This window comes from Manis pentadactyla, chromosome 10 (genome assembly GCF_030020395.1).
Source record: "Manis pentadactyla isolate mManPen7 chromosome 10, mManPen7.hap1, whole genome shotgun sequence".
NCBI lineage: Eukaryota > Metazoa > Chordata > Mammalia > Pholidota > Manidae > Manis > Manis pentadactyla.
The window spans coordinates 67,068,421-67,091,211 of NC_080028.1; the positions used below are offsets into that span (position 1 = coordinate 67,068,421).

Genomic DNA, 22,791 nt, shown 5'->3' on the forward strand with positions numbered 1-22,791 from the left:
CATTGGGTTCTCCCTCACCACTACTGTGCTTCTGTTACACTACTCAGGCCACACTGACTGACTGGCGGAATGCCCTCTAACTCAAGGCATTCCCAGTGTTGCTCCCGGAACCAGGAACATCTTCATTCTCACTCGTCTCCTGCCTACATTGAACCCATCAGCTCAGATTTTTCCTTCTCAAGGAAATCCCTCATGATTCAGAGGTCTGGGTTAGTTCATTCATGTGTTCTTCAGACATTCTGTGTATCTTCCTCATGAATTTATCAAACTATGTAGTGGTGACCTGTCTGCTGTACATCCAAGCCCCAGTTAGATATACTGTATGAGTCTTTAGGCTAGCACCAATAGCATGTAGTAGGCATGAATTTCAATAAATAGCTGGTCAATGAATAAACAAAAATAGAGATGGGGACTTAATTTTTCTGATAATTTCTCTCTGTGGTGAGAATTAGAGTTTACACATTAAAGGTGAGATTCTTGATAATTTCACCAATTTCTTTAAAGCAGAAAGACTTGTGAAATTCCTTGCTACATCTTCAGTGCAAGGCGCTTCATTTGCACACACTGCTGTGCCTTAGAGATGTGTTTTTAACAGCTACATTCATTTTTTTAATAAAGTTAATTAATGACCACTAGATAAAATTTAGCCATACATAATCTTTTAGGATGAAAAAATGATCTGTAATCTCTATATTCAGTTATATAAAGTATAACTTTTTACTAATTCATTCTCAGCATGTGTTCAGCACATACTTATTTGAATTATTAATGATATACTAAATAAGTAAAATTTAAACTTGCTATGGTAATATTTTTAGTATAATCATTTTTCCATATTACAGAGATCTTTTCATAAATATTACCTTTCACAGTAGAATAATATTTCATCATGTGGACTGTCATAATTTATGTATATCTCCTATCTCCCTTAGTTGGAACTTACAAAATTATTTTAAAATTTTCACCACTATAAAATAATTACTCAAGGAATATTTTTGTGCAAAAATTAGTTTCCTCATATATAACACACTCTCTTTTAATTAATTCCTAAAAGTAAGCTAGATTGTCAAGCAATTTTGCCTGTTTATAAAGCTAACAGTATTTCCCCAGTGTTTTCCAGGATTGAAAGGTCTGGCGTTAGCTGGCATGAAGATGAAGTTGTTCTTAATTTCATGTTACTTTTTTGTTTGTTTGTTTGTTTTTTAGTTCTTAATTCTTTACCCTACTATGGAATCACATGATCAAAACCTTCAAATGCTGAATGGTGGCCAAATGCAAAGGCTCACAGAGTTGAGCTAAATCCTCATTTCAGAAAATGGTGTCTTTCCACCCCAGGCCTGAAGTTTTACTTAGATCTGTGAATCAGAGGCGTCATTTTCCTTTCATCATTTTAATACCTTTATTGCAATGTGTGACTCTACAACGACTTAAAAACCCACAAATCAAAATTCAGATAAACACAGATATGATCCCCTTTTAATAAACACCCTAAGGACAGTATTTTGTAAAAAATATTTAATGAAACTGGATATTTTTGGAAAAAAAAGAAAAAAAATTGGAAGATAGACAATTTTCCTTTTGTTTTTCAATGGGACTTCTCAGAGGCTTAAACCACAATGAGTGCTGTGAAGCAACAAGTGGAGGGAGCTTATGACTCATTTCTCAAACAGAACTTGTTTTTTGTGATGCAGCATCTCAAAGGACTTGTATACTGAAGAGCACATTTCTGCTTGGGGAGATAATGCCCTTAGTATGACATTGCCGTTGTTTAAAACGTTTTTGAAAGTCCTCTGCTGGAACTGACTTCAAGAGACAATTACCAAACACTAGAGAATCAGTCTTAGTGAGTTACAGTGATGCAATAGGCTCTTTTGTTCCAATCTCTATCTTTGTCGTTATTCTCGCCTGCATTCCTTCATCTGCTTGCCCCTCACCTACTGATTCATGGGGAGCTCACAGCAGGACATGCTGGCACTGCTTACAGGAGAGTTATTTGTGGAAGAGAGACAGGGAAGGCCAAAGGGAATGACTATGGAAACAAATGGAAGGCCAAGGCAAGAAGCAACCTTGCCAGGAGTATATCACGGAGCAGACTGCTTAATTTAACATTAATTGCCCACTGGCTCTTTATTGCCTGTCTGAAATGCCACAAGTAATAACATAAATATAATAACCTGAGGAGTATAAGTAAAATTTATGAGAAATAAAGTTATATACTCATATATTTAAAAACACACCAGTAATAAAAATATGGATTTCTATGTAGATCATTGACAACCACTGAGTTTTCCTTACATAACGTAGCCTTTGTGTGCAACACTTGCAAGTAAGGGAAAAGCATCTTTTTTGCAAAAGTTGTATCTTTTTTGAGTAAAATATACCAGGAAGAGGCTATCAACCTACAAACAGAAGTTATATAAAAGCCAGCAAGAAAAGAAAAAAAAATGCAGGGTAATTTAAAGTTTGTTGGTCCTATAACATCTGAGCGAAAATAATATTACATTTTACTCTTTCTGCAGCTCTGAGACCACAGAAATCACCTCTGGCAGGACCCAACAGCCTTTGCTGTTGTTCTGACAGTGGTGCCGTCAGAGGGCTAGAGCTGTTATTTCTCTCTATTGGAGCACTAACTGCTTCAAAAATGAGAGCTAGAGCTACAGCAGACACTGCGCAACACCAGGAATATGTTTGGTTAGAAAACTTTGGTAGGGACTAATGATAAAATAGTGAAAGAGACTGCAAAAGGAGAACACCAAACATTTCTTTTGAATTATCTTGAAAAAACAATGTAGGTGTCAGATGCAGCAGATAAAAATACAGAGAACCTACTTAACTTTGCCAGATATGAGACAAAATTTTTTGTAGTATAAATTATACCATAATTTAGAACACATATTCATACCAAAAATAGTTATTTTTTGTTTATCTGTAATTCAAAGTTAACTAGGTATCATATTTTATTAGGCAACCTTACAGCCATAAAGTGATAACACATTATAATATAACCCAGATGAAATTAAGGACAAAAATTAACAACATGCTGGAATCCAGGAAGATTTTATACTCATTAAAACACCTATAGGCAAGAATCGATGGTCATAGCTACTTATGCTTAAACTCTTAAGATGGGAAAGGAAGAGGGCAGTGAATATTCTCCAGGATTAAAGACATGAATGCAGGAGCATCCTGATATTTGAAAGTAAGGGTTTCCTTTGTAAAACCACCTGCTTCAAGTTTGCCATAAGACATAGATACCAATTCAGTGAAAAAAGCAAAGAAGATGGTGAAAAATAAAATTAAATAAAAACTTAGAAAAAATGAGAACTGATCAAATGAGGAAAAAAAAAAGCAAGCTAATAAAAAGAATGTTCAAAAACCGGAAACATGGTAGAAAACTCAAATATCTATTGAATATAATAAAGAACACATTTGGCACTGCAAAACAATTTAAGAGATAACCAGAAATGTAGAAGACTACTTAGGAATTTTTGCAAAAATGCAAAATAAGATGGAAAAATACAAAAGTGGTGAAAGATGACAAAATAGAAAAAAAAGAAGAGTGAACCTATAAAAATAAGTAGTTTTGTTTTTAAAATGTGAAAATGGGGAAGCTTCCCATGGCTCATAAGTTCCTCCTGGATTGCTCCTTAACTACCTTTCTAGGCTCCATTACAACACTTCTCCTTTTCCTCCCAACCCCCTTATGGTCCTGATGTTCTTTCAATTCTTCCGCCCACTTTGCTCCCTTATCTTTACTCATTTCATCCAGCTAGTCCCCACTTCTCAAGTATTTCTTTGGTTCTGTTGACTAAATCCTACTCTTTCTTTATATTTTAGCTCATGTCCTTTTTGGGGTCAAGATTTGTGTAAGGCTCCTGCTTATGCTTACAACACACAAAAACTTCCCTCTTTTCCTTCTCTACTTGATTACCTCTATGTATCAGATGGAAAAGGCAGATTTTAGTAAGCAAAATCATGTATCCATAAACCCTATACAAAACCAAGGAAACTTTCATATATGAATGCAGCAGAAAGACATCCTCAGATATATGAAGATCCCCAAAAATATGTCATATTCAAGTCATTCCTGAAAAACAAATTTAAAAATAGTATATCAGAAAATTGACTCAAAACTGAGGAATAATGACAGAAAACCAAAAAAGTGGTAATGTATTAAACAAGTACAAATACATCTAAAAATTGTGACAACAAATATAGTTACAAATTATATATTTATAACAAAAATAAAAAGATAAGACATGTGTTAGTTATAACTCTTATAGATTATAAAATGAATTATCATTTATATATATCCACAAAACCTAAAACAGTAAACTGAAATACTATCTCAATCAATAGAGATTCAGTATAATAACTATACATATGAATAATACACTAAAAGTAATAGCTTACTCATACACTATTAATAACTAGTTAAAATGTAATGGAGAGTGCCGGGGACCACAAGACACCCCCACCCACAAAATGGAGAACTTCCCGCTTCTCTTCCGGGTCCTCTGCTCCCGCCGGTGCCAGCCAAGGCCCAATCCCCCTTCTACACCTTCCCGCCGGCGCCACCTAAGGTCCAATAATCTTCTGACCCACCCCTTCCTTGCTAGCCTGTATAAATTGAGCCTGCAAACAATAAACTGTGCCAGCTTGATCAGACATCCTGTCTTGCTGGTCGTTCTTTGCGTCCCTTGCTTGTTTCATTTCTGCAGGCATCTCCGGCGACACCCCACGTTTGTCCCACAGGCCGGGGCAGGAGAGCAATATCCCATTCACAATACCAACTAAATATAAAGTATATAGTAATAACATTGGAAATAAATATGTAGGACATACATGAAGTAAACAATCAAATTCTTGTTTGAGATCTAAAACCAGGTTTGAAAAAAATAGTAAGGTACTGTGTTTTTTATTATAAAGATTAAATACTAGATTTAAAAGCTCTCTGTACCTATTATCTTAGAGAACATAAAAATAAAATAATTATGTTAAGTTTATAATAGTCTGGGTAAAAAAAGGGCCGTTTTCTTCTTCAATATAGTCTATACTTACCCCACTGTCTGTAATGAGAACATTTACTTTTACAACTTAAGAATGCTTAATTTAAACAAAAAAACCTATAATGACTCCTCATCTTAATAAATTGTCCTAATATTGTCTTGAATATTATAATGTATTTTGTAATTTTTATTTTATCTACTATCACACAATGTTCTTTTTCTGAAAAATACGGTTCTACCTGACCTAATATATAGGCTGTGTTTGTGTAAATGAAGGCGTGCCTCATTCCTTGTATGTGCATGACCACAATAATACATATGTTTCATTAAATGTCTTTCTCAGATCTTCTATTTGCACACAGATCAGAGGGAATATCTGGACATAATTAGGTTTTAGATGTAATGTCTTCATTACTGCATTGGTTTGATAAAGTATATTCTAGACAGCCTGGGGAAAGATTCACCTTTGGCTGTTTTTATTTTATTAAATGAGATGAAATAACAATATGTGATGAATAGCAATCTTTTCTTTTTTTTCTGTCCTGCTATCCCTGTCTAATTTCCTTGATGTGGCAACATCTGTTCTTCAGAATCTTAGGACACAGTATCCTTCAGCGAAGGGGCCCTATTCCTGTGTAATGAGCAGGACAATCAGAGTCATCTATTATCATTGGAGATGCTCCTCTACATAATAGGGACTAGGTATTTGTTCCCACTGGCAACATCTCTGTGTGAAAAATTAAAGCATACTGATATGTAAACATTACTTCAACTTACTGCTGTTATTTATTTGGGGACTTTAAGTACCACAAACATCTGTTAAACCATCAACGTTCATTTCCTTATAAATGTATTCACAGTGGGCAGATGACAAATTAAAGTGTCACAGTTCTCCAAGTGATGATTTTTTAGGAGTTTGTATTAATGTTAGTCTAACAAGCTTCTTGTAGCAATGATAAAATCACACACTATACACAGGCTTTGAATTTCTTCCCTAGGATTATATATTGGGAACCAGAATAGATAAAAAGTAGATACAGAAGGTGAGCTCAAAGAAGATAAGAAATAATACTGACTTTGTAGGGAAAAATTATAGAGGAATACATTCTTATAGATGCGGAAACTCATGGAATCATCCAGATGGTGATTATTGTGGGCTATAATACAACAACTGGTGTCCTAGTAAAGGAAAGTGAGGCATAGAGACACAGGGGGAAGGTCGGCATGTGGAAATGGAGGCAGAGATTGGAGAAAAACCTCTAGAAGCCACAGGACACCAAAGATGCCAGCAACCCCGAGAACCAAGGGGAAAGGCATGGAGCAGGTTTTCCTTCAGAACCTCCAGGAGAAACTAATCCTGCTGACACCTGGATTTCACACTTCTGGACTCCAGAACTGTTATGAGAATATATTTCTGTTGCTTCAAGACATCAAGTTTACGGTAAAGGCTACAGCAGTTCTGGGAAACGAAAAAACAGTCAGTTAGATGGTCAATACCTACCATGTCTACAAACGGATAAGGAAACTCAGAGGAAGAAGCAAACTGCATTTGAGAGATTATCAAGCAAAACTTTATAATCATACAAGATATTGAAAGATGCCCAAACCAATCTGCTGAATCTAGGAGGGAAAAGGATTCTAGGCCGTGACAACAGTGTATGTAAATGCCCGACCACGTGAACACATCTCACACCTGAAATGGCCAAACCGGGAGTCTGACTTTAGCGGCGTTTTTAGTGGAGCTGTAACAGGTGTTAGTAGTAGGAGCATGGGTGGTGGGCAGATTCTGAAGAGCCAGGCTAAGGAAAGTGTATACTACCAGGTAGCCAAAGCAAAGCAATGAATATGATTTTTTAAGCAGGAACATGGCAGAGTCTATTTGTGCTTTGGAAGGAATTACTCTGCCTCAGATCTGAAGTCACCCCCTCTTCTCAGCTCAACTCCTTTGGTGCCTATTTTCACTTTTGTTTTCCTTCTTCACTATCTTGGCTCCTTCCTGGACTTTTATATAAAGGAGATATTGATTTGAAGCAATTTTACAGGAAGTATTTGGAGCCACAGAATCTTGTTAGTATTTTTTAATTCCCAGTTCAACGTAAGCTTCTAGCTTCGGAGTCTATATGAGTTACGACATTGGATAACAAGTTCCGTTTCACAGAAATTATGCCAAAATTAATAGTTTCTTGGGCTTTAAACCAAAATAATAGCAATGCAAAGCTGACCTTTATTGTAGAAAGGACTTCATAGTCCTCACCATCTTTTTATGGTCGTGAATTGCTGCAACCAAAAATTTTAAGGAACATGCTTTGCACCTAATTTCACAGCCATAAAATCTATGAAAAAGCTATCTATAATCGGGTCATTGGTACTGGAATATAAAACAAAAGTCACAAAACATAATACAAAATATAACGGTGTTAAATCTCATGAAAGAGTAACTACTGAAAAACCAGATTCTCAAATCATATAACCACTGAATCTTCAATTAGAAAAAAGTCATTAAGGTTTTCTTGTCCCACTAGGCAAACAGAAACCGAGGAGACATTCCTAAAGTCTCTCCCTGCCTCACTCACTGCACCTAATCAATGAACAGTTCCACTTTAACTATGCCCACTTTATTTCGTCCCTCTGGCCACTGTGTTAATTACATGGATTACCACAATAACCTCCTGACAAACTTGTACTCATCTCCCCCAGCTCAGTCCCTCTTCAGGTACAAGGGGTTCAGAATGAAATTCCCAATTACAAATCTGCATACCATTGCTTTGCTTAAAATTCTTCAAAAGTTCCCCATTGCCATCAAAGGAAGATCACAACTTCTCATTAGAGCATACCAAGATTTTTGATCCAGTCTCAGTTTCTGTCTCCTGCCACATCTCCCCATCCATTATACAACACTGCAGCTGTACTGAATTACTTACAGCAACTTGCACAAGCCATGCCTTCTTTCCCTTTTAGCTGTTTGTTTAGGCTTTTCTTTGTCTAAAAAGTCTGGCTATCTCGTCTTCATTCTCTGGTACCAACAGAGACATATTTTCCTCCAGGAAGTTTTTTCCAGCTGTGGCAAGATTATATTAACCTCCGAAGCGCCCTTCTGCTGGAGATCTCATGACATTGCACTCTCACGTCCCTTCGTCTGCTCTCTTCCAGGAGACCACAGACTTCCTGAAGGTGGGAAATATGCCTTCACCCTGCCACTCACAAAATACCTGTTATTATGTACATAATACATACATGTTAAGTACTTATGTAATTAATCACTATTTATTAGTGAGGGATATAATTACTCTTACAATTTCCCAGAAAGTTATCCAGTACCCTCTGAGATTAAATCTCAGAGACAAATTATTTTTTCATGAATCATCTAAATGCTAGGCAGCTTCTTTAAGGTAGGCTGTTGCAACCATATCATTCTGAAAATAACTTAATGCTTGCCCTAAGGAATGACGAAGATGACCAGATGGTGATAACAATAATACAACTGACATTTGTAGAACCAGGCACTACACTAGATTCTTAATCTGAATATGCTCAGTCCACCCTCAAAACGATTCTGACTCAGATAGTATTCTTACCTCCCCAGTCCCGATGAAAGGGAAGGGGCTCAGAGAAGCAATCTGGTGAAAGTTATACAAGCAAGTGATGGAGTCAAGATACAAAATCAGCCTATGGAATCCAGTTCTTAGCATTAACTCACTCTCATCTAAAAAACAACTGTCAGGCAATGAGCCAGTCTTTCAACTCTTTAACCCTAAAAAGATCTGTAGTAAAATTAATAATAATAATAATAATAATAATAAAATTTAAAAATAGAAACCTAGTTAACTTTATTAAAAAGTAGTTTCCAAACTCATCTATCCAAAGAACTGTTTTTGAGAGGCAACAGCTATTAACATCCTGAAGAACTGCAGATAAATGAAACTGCATTTGGGGAAATACTGGTCTAAATATGGTTATTTTCCTAAATTACCATTGAATTATATTTGCTTTTGCAGCAGTTGTATCACACTACTGGTTTGTGCCCAGCCAGTAGCCAATTACAACCCCCAAAATGTACACCTAATCTCAGTCATATCCAAATACTATTGAATTAGAAACTCTGGAGTGAGACCTGTAGTAAAAATCTTAGTTATCATCTTACATTATTCAGGCACATGTAAATTTCAGAACCACTATTTTGGAATGAGCTTAAATGAGAGAGTTTAGTCCTGCCCTGGACTAAGCATCTTGCATGCCTTCAGGAAATGCCATTTATAGGTTCAGAGGTCCTAACAACCTCCCTTACCTCTCAAGCCTGTTCTCCACCTTCTGGTCCCTCAATTACCCCATATCACCAGCACTCAGTATTCTTGGTCAAGCTTCCACGTTTGCACTCTACTCTGCTGCCCTTCCCCTTGATTGCTGGAACACACTTATCTTTTGGGAGTTAACTAAAATGCCATCTCCTCTGTGTGGGAGAGTGGGTACCTCCCCAGTCTGTCCACACTATACCAATATCTCTATTATAATGTTTAACACGTTATATTGTAACTATGGACATACAGTTCTTCTTTTCCAACAGAATACAAGTGCCTTGATGGTAAATGTCAAATTTTAACCTATCTTATATTCTCAGTACTAACCTCATCCTGACCAATAGTTGAAACTCAGTAGTTGTCAGCTGAGAAATTCAAAAGCATTTTAAAACTTTCATCTTTGATGCTCTCTTCCAGAGTGCTTAGCTAAGAGAGAAATGTATTAATGCCTTTACAACATGCTATTTCAACCAACCAGTGCAAGTCAAGCTACAAAGTATTGTTGATAAAAACACCGGGCCCTGAAGCACAAAGTACTCAAAAGAAATGTTACCGAGATACCACATAACAGGTAGAAAATGCAGAGGTGAATTGAATCAAAGATGAATACATAAATAGAAGAATGACACATTTTTTAAATAGTCACTAAATAATTTAAATAAAAACCTAAAGAACTGATAGCATGCATATGTTACAACTAAAATTTAAGTAGTAGACTCACAAAAAACTAGGCACTGAATTAAATAACCTTGTTTTTGCATTTAGGACATCATATTTTTAATATATTGAAGGCTATTAGTGCAATTAAATATGTTTAATTTCAATTAATTTGCTTGAATTTTATGTCTTTAGCACTGTATTCTAAATATCAAAGCATAGTCAACACCATTAAGAATCTGGGAATTAAGCATAAACTCACAAATGCTTACCCATCATGACACAAATATAATAGTTGTTCAGCTTTGATGTACTCACTAAACATTTTATATGACTGTGATAGGCTCACTCAGGCCTGATGACAAAGTTCCAGTAGCTTAAAAAGAAAGGTTTCTTGCTACTTAGATTCTGTTTACACAGAAGAAGACCCAACTATTCCGTCCATTTCTTACCCAGTTATATGAAAGATGGATTTCATTAAGGATATTTTAATAATTTTCATATTTTCCCTCTTCTCACTCATCTTAAAAAAGAGAAGCAGGACAATTTAAATGATAAATCAAACCATAATAACTGTATTGTTCTGTTTACCTAAGTACCAATTTTATTAATTTTGTCCAAATTAACATTTCAGAATATTAAGGAAGCTTATCTTAGCTATATTTACTTTGCCCCTGATTCCAGTACAATTATTACAATATTCACTTTCAGTAAAGAGCATTTTTATCTTAAATCAATAAACATAAAAACACTAAAGTAAGCAACCCCACATCTGAATTTCTGTTGTATAATCTGCAAACACAGACACAAAGTTTATGTGAATTCTGAATAATCAGTGGCCAATCTGACAAACTATTCAACAAAAACTTTGCATCAGTCTTAATAGTTTTTGCTTAAACATAATTCATAAACATGTTGTTTTAAATTTAGAATTAACAGTATTATTTGCATATATTGATAATATTATTAAAAATTCTATAGTTTACAAAATAAACATATTTGCATTTTTTTTAGGCAATGGTTCAGTAATATCTGTGTTGACAGATAATAACTGAGCTAGTTGGATGAGGATTTAATAATGCTAACTGTTGAATCACTGTGTTGTATACTTGAAACCAATATAAGATTGTATATCAACTATACTGCAATAAAAAAATACACAAATGTATTTGCACCTTATCATTTAGTGAATAACTTAAAAATTCTGGACAAAGTATTGGTGTGAAGTAAGAGAATGTCTGTGGCCAGAAGGCGGCATAATTTCATCTCTCAGATTTCCTCCAGAGACAACTCAAAGGAGAACAGTTTTCAATGCTGAGACTAAATCACAGAACACCTGCCAAGAAAGGCTATCTTGACCTTTGTTTCAGTTTTAAAAGGTGTCAGCAGTGTTGTCAGATACATAAAGAATGGCAAAGCTCAAGATCTGATAGCAAACTCCCAAGGGTCTTCCAACAGAAAATGAAGAAGACACTACTGAGGCGTTTGCATAAGATTTTCTAAATACACAGAACACTAGGAAATGTCAGATTACAAAGATGTCTTGATCATTATCAGTTTTCAGAAGAAAAGGTCAGTTGCATGACTGTAGAAATAATGGGAGTATATTTTTCCCAATATTAACAGCAAGATTTTGGCCCAAGTTCTTCTGTTCTGATTTCTGTAAAATGCATTCTCTCCAACACCCTCAAAACGATAATGTTGCTTTGCATCCCGTTGAAGCACAGTAAACACTGCCTTTGACTAGCCATCAAAGAAACACTAAAGGAAAAGGTTTTCTACCCTGGATCTACTGACCTCACAACAACATCCAATATCACCAGCAGATCTTAACAACAGCTCCAAACATCTTTCACTCCTCTGATCACCAGCTGTCCCTGTGAAACTCACCATGATCTGGTTAATTACATGTGAGAAGATAATGTTCTATAAAACACATCAATCCTCACTAATGGGCTGAACTAGCATTGCATTAAAAAATTTCAAAGGCAATAGAACAGATAAGAGTAGAATAACAAAAGACAAAGGCTGCATCGGGAGGAGGCTCTGAAATGAGGTGAATACCTAAAACAGTGACAATTTCCCTGCTACTATTAAGCAATAGAACAGTAAGAAGGCAGACCCCATCCCAACTATTCCTAACATGCTTCTGACTCCTAAGAGCTAAAATGTGTTAATCTAATGTTTAGCATCTAATGTTAAACACACACAGTTCAGACTAAGCACCTGAGATTGAATAGGGAGAGCCCCAGAAGTCAGAATATCTAAATTCTAGCTCTAGTACTGTCACTAAGTAGCCAGAGATATGAACAAGTCAGCTGCCTCTTATATGAATTAAGGCAAATATGCCAGGTGATCACCATTTCCTTTCAATTCTAAGTCTTATGAATTCCAGAAGCCTGTCATATATACCAATTACCAATCCTACTCTATTTTGGATATATATATATATACATATAATACATGCACTCATGCATACACACACTTAAGCCATATTCCCACAAATTTCTTCCACTGCTTATTCATATAAAAGTTCTATAAACCTATTCCCTAGGCATGTGTCTGTTAGGACCATGAATATATCTTCTTTTTAGGTAAATATGTATATCGTTATATAGAAAAACTATTTTCTCAAAACAGAAATATGGAGCACCATATAACACATACATATTTATCTTGAAATATTATTCACTGAGTACATTAAAATCTAAACTTATTTGATTTGTGCTAGACAGCATACCATTCTCTATGCTTATTCTGATAGAATGAGTTAAGAAAGAGATTAGAACTGAATAATTTGACACTATTTTGTAAACACTTAAATGTGTTAGGCATATCTGTAAATCCTCAAGTGAATAAGACTTTCCCTGCTGTATAAGATATGGGAAGAGGAAAAGGATGGTGTCTTTGACAAGGCACTTTTCAAATGGAAATAAAACTGAGATTATCTAATCAGTTTATCCTTGTGGGCAGATGGATATACACCTGCATTGAATCTCAGACTTAGGAAATGACTGAGCTAATCATCTTTATGAGTTACCTGACAGAGCCACAACAAAATGATTTCCTGAGATCAATATGTGGTTGAGAGAAAGCTGTTTTCAATGGCAACAGGAAGCTAGGAGCTAACCTGTTTCTATGGTAACCAAAGGAGCAGCTACCAACAGCTGTAGGGAAAAAAGGGCAGAAACTTACAAATGCAAAACAAAACAAAAAATCAATAATGGTTTAACTTACTAGGGTGATGGTCCTTTGAGTACAATCAAAATGGGTGCCAATCTGTTGGCCCTCTACCACCACACACCCAGGGATTTTAACAATAAGTATTTTTATTTTTCTTCCAAACATCAAAATCTTAGTGCTGGAAAGAAGTTTGGATATTATCTAATCCAATGTGTCATACCTATTTTTTTGTTCTTTTTTTTTTCAGAATAAGGCAAAGGAAATCAAGGCTCAGGAAGATGAAGTAAATTGTCCAAGGTCATACAGCAAGTTTGAAATTAGGGCTAGCACATAGGTCTTAAAGATCCCAGCCAAGGCATTTTTCCAATGCTGTTTCCATGTATTCTCTATTCCTGCTCTCTTCTTCTCCTAACGCCCACATTTTAGTCACTTTCTGTGAAAATATTGACTACACAGTATTAAAATTAATCACCACCCTTCAACCCATAAGAAAAGCAAAAGCAGTGTTATTTTGTCATAGAAAAAAATCTTGACTGCTCCTCTAAAAGAAAAGCCTTGCATACTTCAAACAGAATTGAATTAAGTTTGTACCATATATTGATGGCTATGATTTAGTTTGTTTAGCCATCATGTATTTTCTCCCACAGGTCCGTGTTTATCTGCTATCAGTCCTTCAGTGCCCTTTACTATTTCATTGAGACATATTTTAAAAGTTGCCATAATAAAAAGGATATATGACTCAGATGTTCAATATAAGACCTGAAAAGGTGAAAGGCATTTACCCTTTTATTGTAGTAGTAAAAATAAATGGTAACGATATACATTTTTAAATGGGAAAGGCTGAACTGCCTTTTTATATAAACCTACATGTTTCCTTGTTTTCAACTGCTTTGAAAATAAGCTTCTTGACACAGAAGAAACATTTCCTTGACTCTTATTTAGGTTTGTCAACTCAAGTCTACAAATTAGCTCTTAACCAAAAATGTCATACCTACTGTGTCCAACTACATTCACCTTTGGCATGCCTAATGACCAGCCATAGATCAGATCACCTAGCTTGTGATCAGCTATATTACTGAAAATACAAAGGACTACTGAAGTTATGGGGTTCGTTTGGTGATGTACTGAATTAAGTCCTCTCTGATCTTGCCCAATGCTCAATATATTAGCATGAAATTAAATTTATTTGTGAACTGTACAATTAGTGGCTAGAAAAGGTCAAAAGACACGTAGATACGTATATGGCCAATGCAAACACACCAGATTCTTAAAGCAGGACTCTTCTCAGGGGTCTGAAGTGTGGATTTGCACTGTCACATGGTTGGCCGTGACTTTTAATTAAGTGGAAGAAATGAAGACACTTGGCCACATCCAAGATAATTCAGTTGTGTGGTAAATGTACAGCTTTCATCCTATTTCTCCAATAATTTTGCAAAGAGAAAGCCTATAAATCACTTTGAAAACAGAAAAATGAAGATTAAAAGAACCTAACACTCTCATAATAAAGACTAACAGCACCTCAACACCGTCACTTCTAAGTGGAATACTTTCCTACATGTGTCAGGCAATGGTTCCATGTGAGATTTTTTCTTTCTTTCTTTCTTTTTTTTAAGGAAAACTAATCTTTAATATCTCGGGAGTTTGGTTTGTGGGATTTTTTTGGTGCATTTTTTAACTTAGTAGACAATGTTTTTAGGAAAGGTTTTATTATACATAAGCTTATTGAGGGCAAAGAACAAAATTTGCTCCATGCACCCAGTAGCTCACATAGTTTCTGGTCTGGAGTGATTACATAATAAATATTCATTGCCTAAATAAAAGTTCTAAAAAGTTTAATAATTGACAATAATATTTTATGAACAAGCTGTATTTGGTCATTAACTTTTAACCGTAGCAATGCTTACAAAACAAGAATTATTACATGTTCTTTCTTTAATCTTAATATAGGACTCAAACTGTCCTTACCTTATTATAATTTTTTTAAATTAAATGTTACACTTAAAGTGAGTATTTATTTAGATCATTTCTTTCCTGTTTTGTTTGTGGTTTGAGGAAGGGGAAAAAATGGCCCATAAAAAGTAAATAAAGTATGTGTAATTCTGAATCCAATTCTAGGGGTTGGAATTTTAATTTTAATAATTTTAAGGAGTATATTTTACTAATGTTGTGGAAATAAACAATTTAAAATGCTAAAACATGAGCAACTTTTTCCTGAACACATCTCCTTCAGCAAGGGAAACAAAAGCAAAAATGAACAAATGGGACTACATCAAACTAAAAAGCTTCTGTACAGCAAAGGATACACCATCAGCAGAACAAAAAGGCATACTACAGTATGGGAGAATATATTCATAAATGACAGATCCAATAAAGGGTTGACATCCAAAATATATAAAGAGCTCACATGCCTCAACAAACAAAAAGCCAATAATATGATTTAAAAATGTACAGAAGATCTGAACAGGCACTTCTCCAAAGAAGAAATTCAGATGGCCAAGAGGCACATGAAAAGATGCTCCACATCACTAATAATCAGAGAAATGAAAATTAAAAACACAATGAGATATCACCTCACACCAGTAAGGATGGTCACCATCCAAAAGACAAACAACAACAAATGTTGGTGAGGATGTGGAGAAAGGGGAACCCTCCTACACTGCTGGTGGGAATGTAAATTAGTTCAACCTTTGTGGAAAGCAGTAGGGAGGTTCCTCACAAAATAGAAATACTATTTGACTCAGGAATTCCACTTCTAGGAATTTACCCTGAGAATGCAAGAGCACAGTTTGAAAAAGACATATGCACCCTTATGCTTATCGCAGCACTATTTACAATAGCTGAGACATGCAAGCAACCTAAGTGTCCATCAGTAGATGAATGGATAAAGAAGATGTGATACGTACACACAATGGAATAGTATTCAGCCATAAGAAGAAAACAAATCCTATCATTTGCAACAACATGGATTGAGGTAGAGGTTATTATGCTCAATGAAATAAGCCAGGCAGAAAAAGACAAGTACCAAATGATTTCACTCATTTGTGGAGTATAAGAACAAAGCAAAACCGAAGGGACAAAACAGCAGCAGGCTCACAGACTTCAAGAAGGGACTAGTGGTTACCTAAGGGAAGGGGGTGGGAAAGGGGTAGGGGGAGGGAAGGAGAAGGGGATTAAGGGTATTATGATTAACACAGACAATGTATGAGGGTCACAGGGAAAGCAGTACACCACAGAGAAGACAAGTAATGACTCTATAGCATCTTACTACACTGTTGGACAGTGACTGCAATGGGGTGTGTGGGGGGGCACTTAATAATATGGGTGACTGTAGTAACCACAAAGTTTTTCATGTGAAACCTTCACAAGATTATATATCAATGATACCTTAATAAACTAAATAAATAATTGTCAAAATAAAATGCTAACAAAGTTAATATTTTCAAGATTAGAAAAATGATGGATTCAGTATCACAATTCATGTATGATTCAGGATAATCTCCACATAGTGGTGTATTAAGTGAAGGTCTATCAGATAATCAAAGATATACATGCCACCCAGGAAAAGCCACACTCTAAAACAGAACCTAATTCAAGTATACTCCCCCAAACAAAAAGTAAGAGAAGAAGAGGGAGAAGTAGAAATTTATAACTGCACTCGCCTCTTTAATATTGGAAACGAATAGTTTTATTCTAGTATTTTGCCCTTAAACTGTTTTTTTAAACTTCTATAAAATCCAGAAGTTCTATCAAAGAATTTCTGCTTGGCACCTGTCCACTTACCTATGATATAATGCCTTCAGCACATACAAGCTTCCTTTACTTCTAAAACTTGGATATCAAATTGGAAATACACAATATTCTCACAAATACATCTACATATCCTTGCTTTTTAGTATTTGTAAATATTCAATGGCATCAACAGAATAATCTCTCCTTTTCTTTCCTGTTCTAATTTTCTCCACAACAGGTTTCCATGACAACTTATATTTGATGTTTTATAAATATCTATTTTAGAACACTATTCTTAAGGATAAGAATTCATAAGTATAAAATACAAACTTATTTCCCAAATTAACTTGAACCACTTAGACCTCTCAAATATTCATTTACATCATAAATTTAAAACTATAGAGAAGAGAAAAGTAAATTTCAGTTAATTATCAGATTCCTCTTATTGTTGTTTCAGTCTGCCCCTTAAAATCATACAAGGTTAGAAATAACAAATCTATTATATAATTGAGCCAATCTCCTCAATATTGGGGAAGGATAAAGACAATGATGAAACAGATATAATAAATTGTAAAATGAATTCAGACAGTTAAAATTGTTCATCTCTAGTATATCATAAAAGATGAATTAATGTAAAAGAAAGTAAGTGGGTTTTTAAAAGCTAAATACTTAAATTCTATCCAGTATGAGACTCATAGCAGTAAGAACACAGCTAAAGCAAACCACTTGATAATTATGCCTCTTAGAATCATATCCATGCAAAATATAATTTCATCTCATGACCTCCCAATGTGATTCTGTTTATCAAACTAGTCAGATAACATTAAGCCAGACCATCACCTGAACTAAAAGTGTTCATATAAAAATATTAAATCACAATCAAATAGAACAGTGACTTCCGAATACTTTTTTTTCAGGCAACCCCTATTAATTTGAAAAGGGATTCCCTGAATACAAGCCCCGCAAATATTAGCCAAATCTGAAAGAAAGCAAAATGTTACATATCACTGGTCAATAAAAATGAAAGTTAAAACAGGGCTCATTTAAAAAAGTTAATTTGAATCCCATATTTTCATTCTAATGGGTGGTCCAGCCAAAGTCCTGGATATATGTATTTTTAAAAGTCATAGATGACCTTCCAAATTCACTAGAGTTCTAGTGAATGTCTTATGCTATATTAAATCGCAAGAACAACACAACCTGCAGAGATTTCACAAGCCAAAGAGTCAGTTATAATCAGTGGGTGTAGTGAAAAGGGCTGGACACGATGTCATGAGACTACAGCATGATTTTGGATCTGCTATTAACTTGCTGTATGACCTTGGCCCATCACTTAGCATCTATAGTCTTTATTTTCCTCACATACAGAATAAGGGGTCTTCATGAGGTGAACTCAAAGAAATTTTCTGGGTGTCTGATTCTCAGCTGATTCAACTCTTTGACCTTATGTTAATCTCTAATCTGTCTGGGCTCTTTCCTCACTTAAAATGGATACACATCAAGTCCTTAACCTTATTAAAGTGATATCTTAAGATTTAAAAAAACCTTGTTTTCAAGTTAATAGTCTATGCTTTGACTAATAATAAATAGACTCAATTTCCATACCAATAATGAAAATGGAACACCTTGTTAAAAGAGTTTTCTATGCAATCTGGCCTATAATAAAATGTGTTATATTATCGTGAGGGAAGATAATAAAATATTCCGTCTTTTTTGTAGTACACAATCTGGGGGAAAAAATAATCACGATAAGACTGAAAACAAACTCAGATTATCTTTCTAACCACCAAGCAGAAAGTGCACAGTGGCACTCAGCTAGAATCCAGAAAAAACAGATGAAATGGTCATGAGTCTGTGATTTAATTTCAGTAAATGTACACTTGTTTTTTGTGGTTGTTTTCTAAATGCCAACTCTTGCTGAATTTATAGAATGGTCTGAAAAGGAAACTATCAGAGTTGAAGTTGTTAATTCCATATTCCAATGTGAGCATGTGGACATACCAAAATTTATGTATGTATTTAAATACCATATCCAATAGAGTTAGGAAGGCTTTAAATAGCCTCTTTTGTATTCTATTTCAAACTGAAAACAAAACACATCCTCAGACTCCCAAAGTGGTGTCAGAAGCACATCTTCTGACAAGTTATTAGATAGATAACCACACAATATCTCAAATGCAGAGACTTCTCACATGCAGAGAAGCACAACAATGAGGACAGAGCCAGAGTGAAGCTGGGAAAATTCCCATTCTGCCCAGGGGATATTTTTTCTGGGTGTCAGAAGCAAACCAGACACAGACAGTTGCAAAGATTTAACTAAATACAACTACAGTTCTCTCATATAATTAAAAACAATTCACATACTGCATAATTTTGGGGTTATTTATATATCTTTTATCTCTTTTAAAGTGGAGAAACCATTTTGGTTACTTTTGGTCCCTGCATGGAATTCTGAATAATTAATTGGGAATATCAAAGACTAAATTCAAACTGTCCCTCAACCTAGAAACAGAAAAGAAAAATTGAGGATGGGATCAGTCATTTAAGAGTGAAATGAAGTTTGCTACAATCTCGATTACCCAGATTTAGAGAATTGGACTACACTAGTCACCAAAGTGACTAATTCACACGCAACCTGAAAGAAACACAGATGCAGCCCAAGGGGAAAGGCACCAGATTCCCACATTCAATGAGCAGGTGGGCTCCCTGGTCAACTCCTTGGGACAAGCAATTCAGCGTTCACCACCCCTGGAGGAAGACCGCCATATAGCATTCAGGAGATCCCTTCACAGAAACGAACCTCCCTGCACACCCGCTCCCAGCCCAGCCGCACAGAGATTCCATTTCCCCTCCTCTGTCCTCAGATTAGATCCCTAACTGGAGCCAGTGCTCCGGGTGAGTCAACGTGAAGGAGCTGTCAGGCCCCACTGAAAATGTCTAATCGTGACGACCAGAAGGCCCGAAGGGAAATCCGAGCTAAAGGAAAAGTTGCAACAGAACAGCTGGGAAAAAACTCAAGATGAATTGTGGAAACCGATTTCAGAGCAAGATTCCAGATAGACCTGCACAGAGACGTTTGCCCCTTAGGTCCCATCTGCTAAAGTAATAAAGTAAATCTCAGTCTGAGCTGAGGAGGACAGGAGGGGGATGAAGGAAGGGGGCGGAGAATGGACCAGGGTCCCCGAGTTCACTTTGCACCAAACAAGCCTCTCATCTCATCTTTAGGGAGTCCTGTTTTCTGCCCCCCACTCGCCTGTCCCAGAAGCCCCTGGACAACAACGGAAAGTTGGGCAAGGGGTTGGGAGGAGCTGGAGCAGCAGGGAACGGGGGGGGGGGGCGATTCTGGCCTTACCCTGGCGGCTCGGGACGAGTAGGGGTCCTCGAAGAGGGCCCACATGCGGGGCTGCAGCCTCCTCCAGCGGCCGGACTTGCCGTCCGGGCCCCCCAGGCCCGCGGCGTCCTCGATGCCCAGCCGCTTGGCCGCCAGGTCCTCGTCGTCGCCGGGGTCGCCGCCAATGAGGTCGGGAGTCTCGAAGATGTCGAGCGCCTCCTCGGCGTCGCGGTGCTGCCGGTAGGTCATCCAGCAGCAGGGCTCCACGTCCGTCTCGTCGATGCCCCAGAAGGCCAGCTCCTCCTCGAAAAGCGGACCGCACACGTCGGCGGGGCAGTGCAGCTTGCCGGTGCGGTAGTAGTTGAGCACGTAGGCGAAGACGCCCGGGTGCCGGTCGAAGAAGAACTCGCGGCCGCCTGCTCGGTGGTCGGCGCCGCCGCCGCGGGGACTGCAGTTGCCCGCGCCGCCCTCCGAGCAGCCGCCCGGCCCGGGGCCCAGCGCGTGCGGTCGCGGCGGCGGCGAGAGGGCAGGGGGCGAGGGCTGCCCCTTGTCGCCCGCCGCCGTCAGGCAGTCGCCCTGGGGCTCCGAAGAGGCGAGGAGAGCCAGGCGCGTCCCGGGCAGGGTCTTGAGGGTGCTGCGGTAGGTCTCGTGCCGGGTGCCTCCGACATTGAGGATCACCCTCTCGTTGTTCTCGATCTTGCCCATCTCTGTGGCTCAGACATGACTGGGGGGAGGCGAACACAGCGCCAAGTTAAAGATCTCGCCCGTCAGAGCGGTGCCGTGACCCCCACCCCTACTCCCGGCGCGACAGTCCCAGATGCGAGGCTGGCGGATGCGCGAGGGGCGAACGGCCCGCCCAGGGGCAGATCGGAGCCTAGCCCCGTCGCGGCCTCAAGGGCACGCTTTCCCCAGGTTCCCAGCAGTGCGAGCCTCCCCTGACCTTCCATGACACCCTCTCCCTTGCCTCACACCTTTCTCCCTCCGCTCAGACCTCTCCTTCATCTCTGCACCTTCTTGCCCTCTGTCCTAAGTGCCACCTGCTCCCAGCTCCTAACAGCCCCCTCTCTCCCGAAACCCCCACCCTTCTCTCTAAAGCCTCTCTCCCCTCCCGCGCCGTGGCCCCTCTCCTCTCCCCTAGCCTGGAGGCAGTTCTGGACGGGCCGCCCTCTGCGCTGGGCGAGGGCCCCCGCGCCAGGGGACCCCCCACTGCACGCGCACCCTCGGCAGCGCTGGACGGCTCTGCTCCTCGGCACTCAGGGAGTGCCCTTTGCGCGACCTGTTCTCGGTTCACCTCCGCTCCCTCAGGAGGCAAAAAGACTGCACGCACAAGTCAGAGCAAAATTTTCCCTGCTGTTGTCTTTCACCAAGGAGACTCCTGACTAATTTCCTGATCCAATTTCCTTTTCACATTGCTGTTGTTAACATCATTATTATTACTTGGGAAAGGGAACGACCAACTAAGGATCCATTTTTGAGAATACAAGTGATCAGTGCATCCCACCCCATCCTCCTTCCCAAGCAAAACAAACGCCTTGGGGATGGAGGGTGGGGGGTTGTTTTCTGGGAGCGGCGAGGCCCTGGGAAAAGCTACTGGAGGCACACCCCCTGGAGCCCTGAGCTGAAGTCCTGGCTGACCCCGTTTCCAGCCTCCCAGCCACCTCTCTCCAGGGCTTCACCTACCTTCCCGTTGCGGAAAGGGGAGGGGATGCCCTTCCAGGCAAACCACGCATTAACCTCCCGCCCCCAGATACCTTAAGGAGACCGAGAGGAAAGTGGCTCTGCTTTGGTTTCCGAGCGGACGAGGTTCCCCGAGAAGCCGGACTGAGTCCTGACACCCAGCCGAGCCGCCCTTTTCCAGTGAGAAACTACTTGTTGGCGTTTTGCGGGTTCAGGTGGTTGGGCCTCGCCTCGGGCTGCTGGGGTGGCGGACACAGCGCCCGCGCCGCGCTCCGCGCCTTCATCGTGCGAGCCGCGGGCTTTCCCCGCGCCAGTCTCGGCGCCCAGAGCCACCATCGCGCGGGGCTGGGCAAACCATGGAGCTCGGGGCGGGTCCAACCTGCGCTCCGCGACCCAGCCGGGAGCCCGCACGGCGGCTGGCAGTGGCTGCTGAGGAGCTGACCCGAGGTCAGAGGAGCTCAGCCACTTGAAGGTGACATCGCCCGACTCCGACTTCGACCTGCAGATCTTGTTTCTGCCCCCAGAGTCGCCGCGGCTGGAGCTGTGCCTTCGCTTTCAACCACCAGCGCCAGAGCACAGAGCTGGGCAAGGGTGGGGGGCGGGGGTTCTGGGGCAGCTGTGTTGTACCAACCAGGTTCCTATATTTTTCTTCAGCGAAGCTCTATCCCCACCCACTCTAGAGCTCCTGCCTGCCTTATTTACACCCCGCTCTCCACACCCTTTCTCTTCCCGCTGCCCCACCCTCCCAACAAGTGAGAGAATCAAAGACCAATTGCATTTTTTTCTTAATGACAGCTGACAGGAGAGAGGTCTACTTACAGGTCACAAGGGAATCTTGTTTCTCGCGTCTTATGCATGGCTCTAGCTTGCTCTTTTCAGTCAAATGTAGGTCTCCACATCATGGTTATGT

At 38.9% G+C, this 22,791-nt stretch overlaps 1 protein-coding gene across 11 annotated transcripts in view; it reads right to left on the reverse strand.

Annotated features, from left to right (window-relative positions):
- The window catches only part of KCNC2 (potassium voltage-gated channel subfamily C member 2), a 205,385-nt gene extending 183,157 nt beyond the window's left edge, over positions 1–22,228 (reverse strand). For 10 of the 11 annotated variants that reach the window (XM_036930824.2, XM_036930819.2, XM_036930826.2 and 7 more), the window contains exons 1-2: positions 21,956–22,228; positions 20,226–20,928 (exon numbers count right to left, since the gene is read on the reverse strand). In XM_036930824.2, coding sequence (XP_036786719.1) covers positions 20,226–20,909 — 684 coding nt within the window. In that variant the 5' untranslated portion in view covers positions 20,910–20,928; positions 21,956–22,228. Of the gene's footprint in view, positions 1–20,225; positions 20,929–21,175; positions 21,288–21,955 lie in introns of those variants that run through there. The other variant, XM_036930821.2, reaches the window with a different exon arrangement.
- Positions 22,229–22,791: the final 563 nt, after the last annotated feature.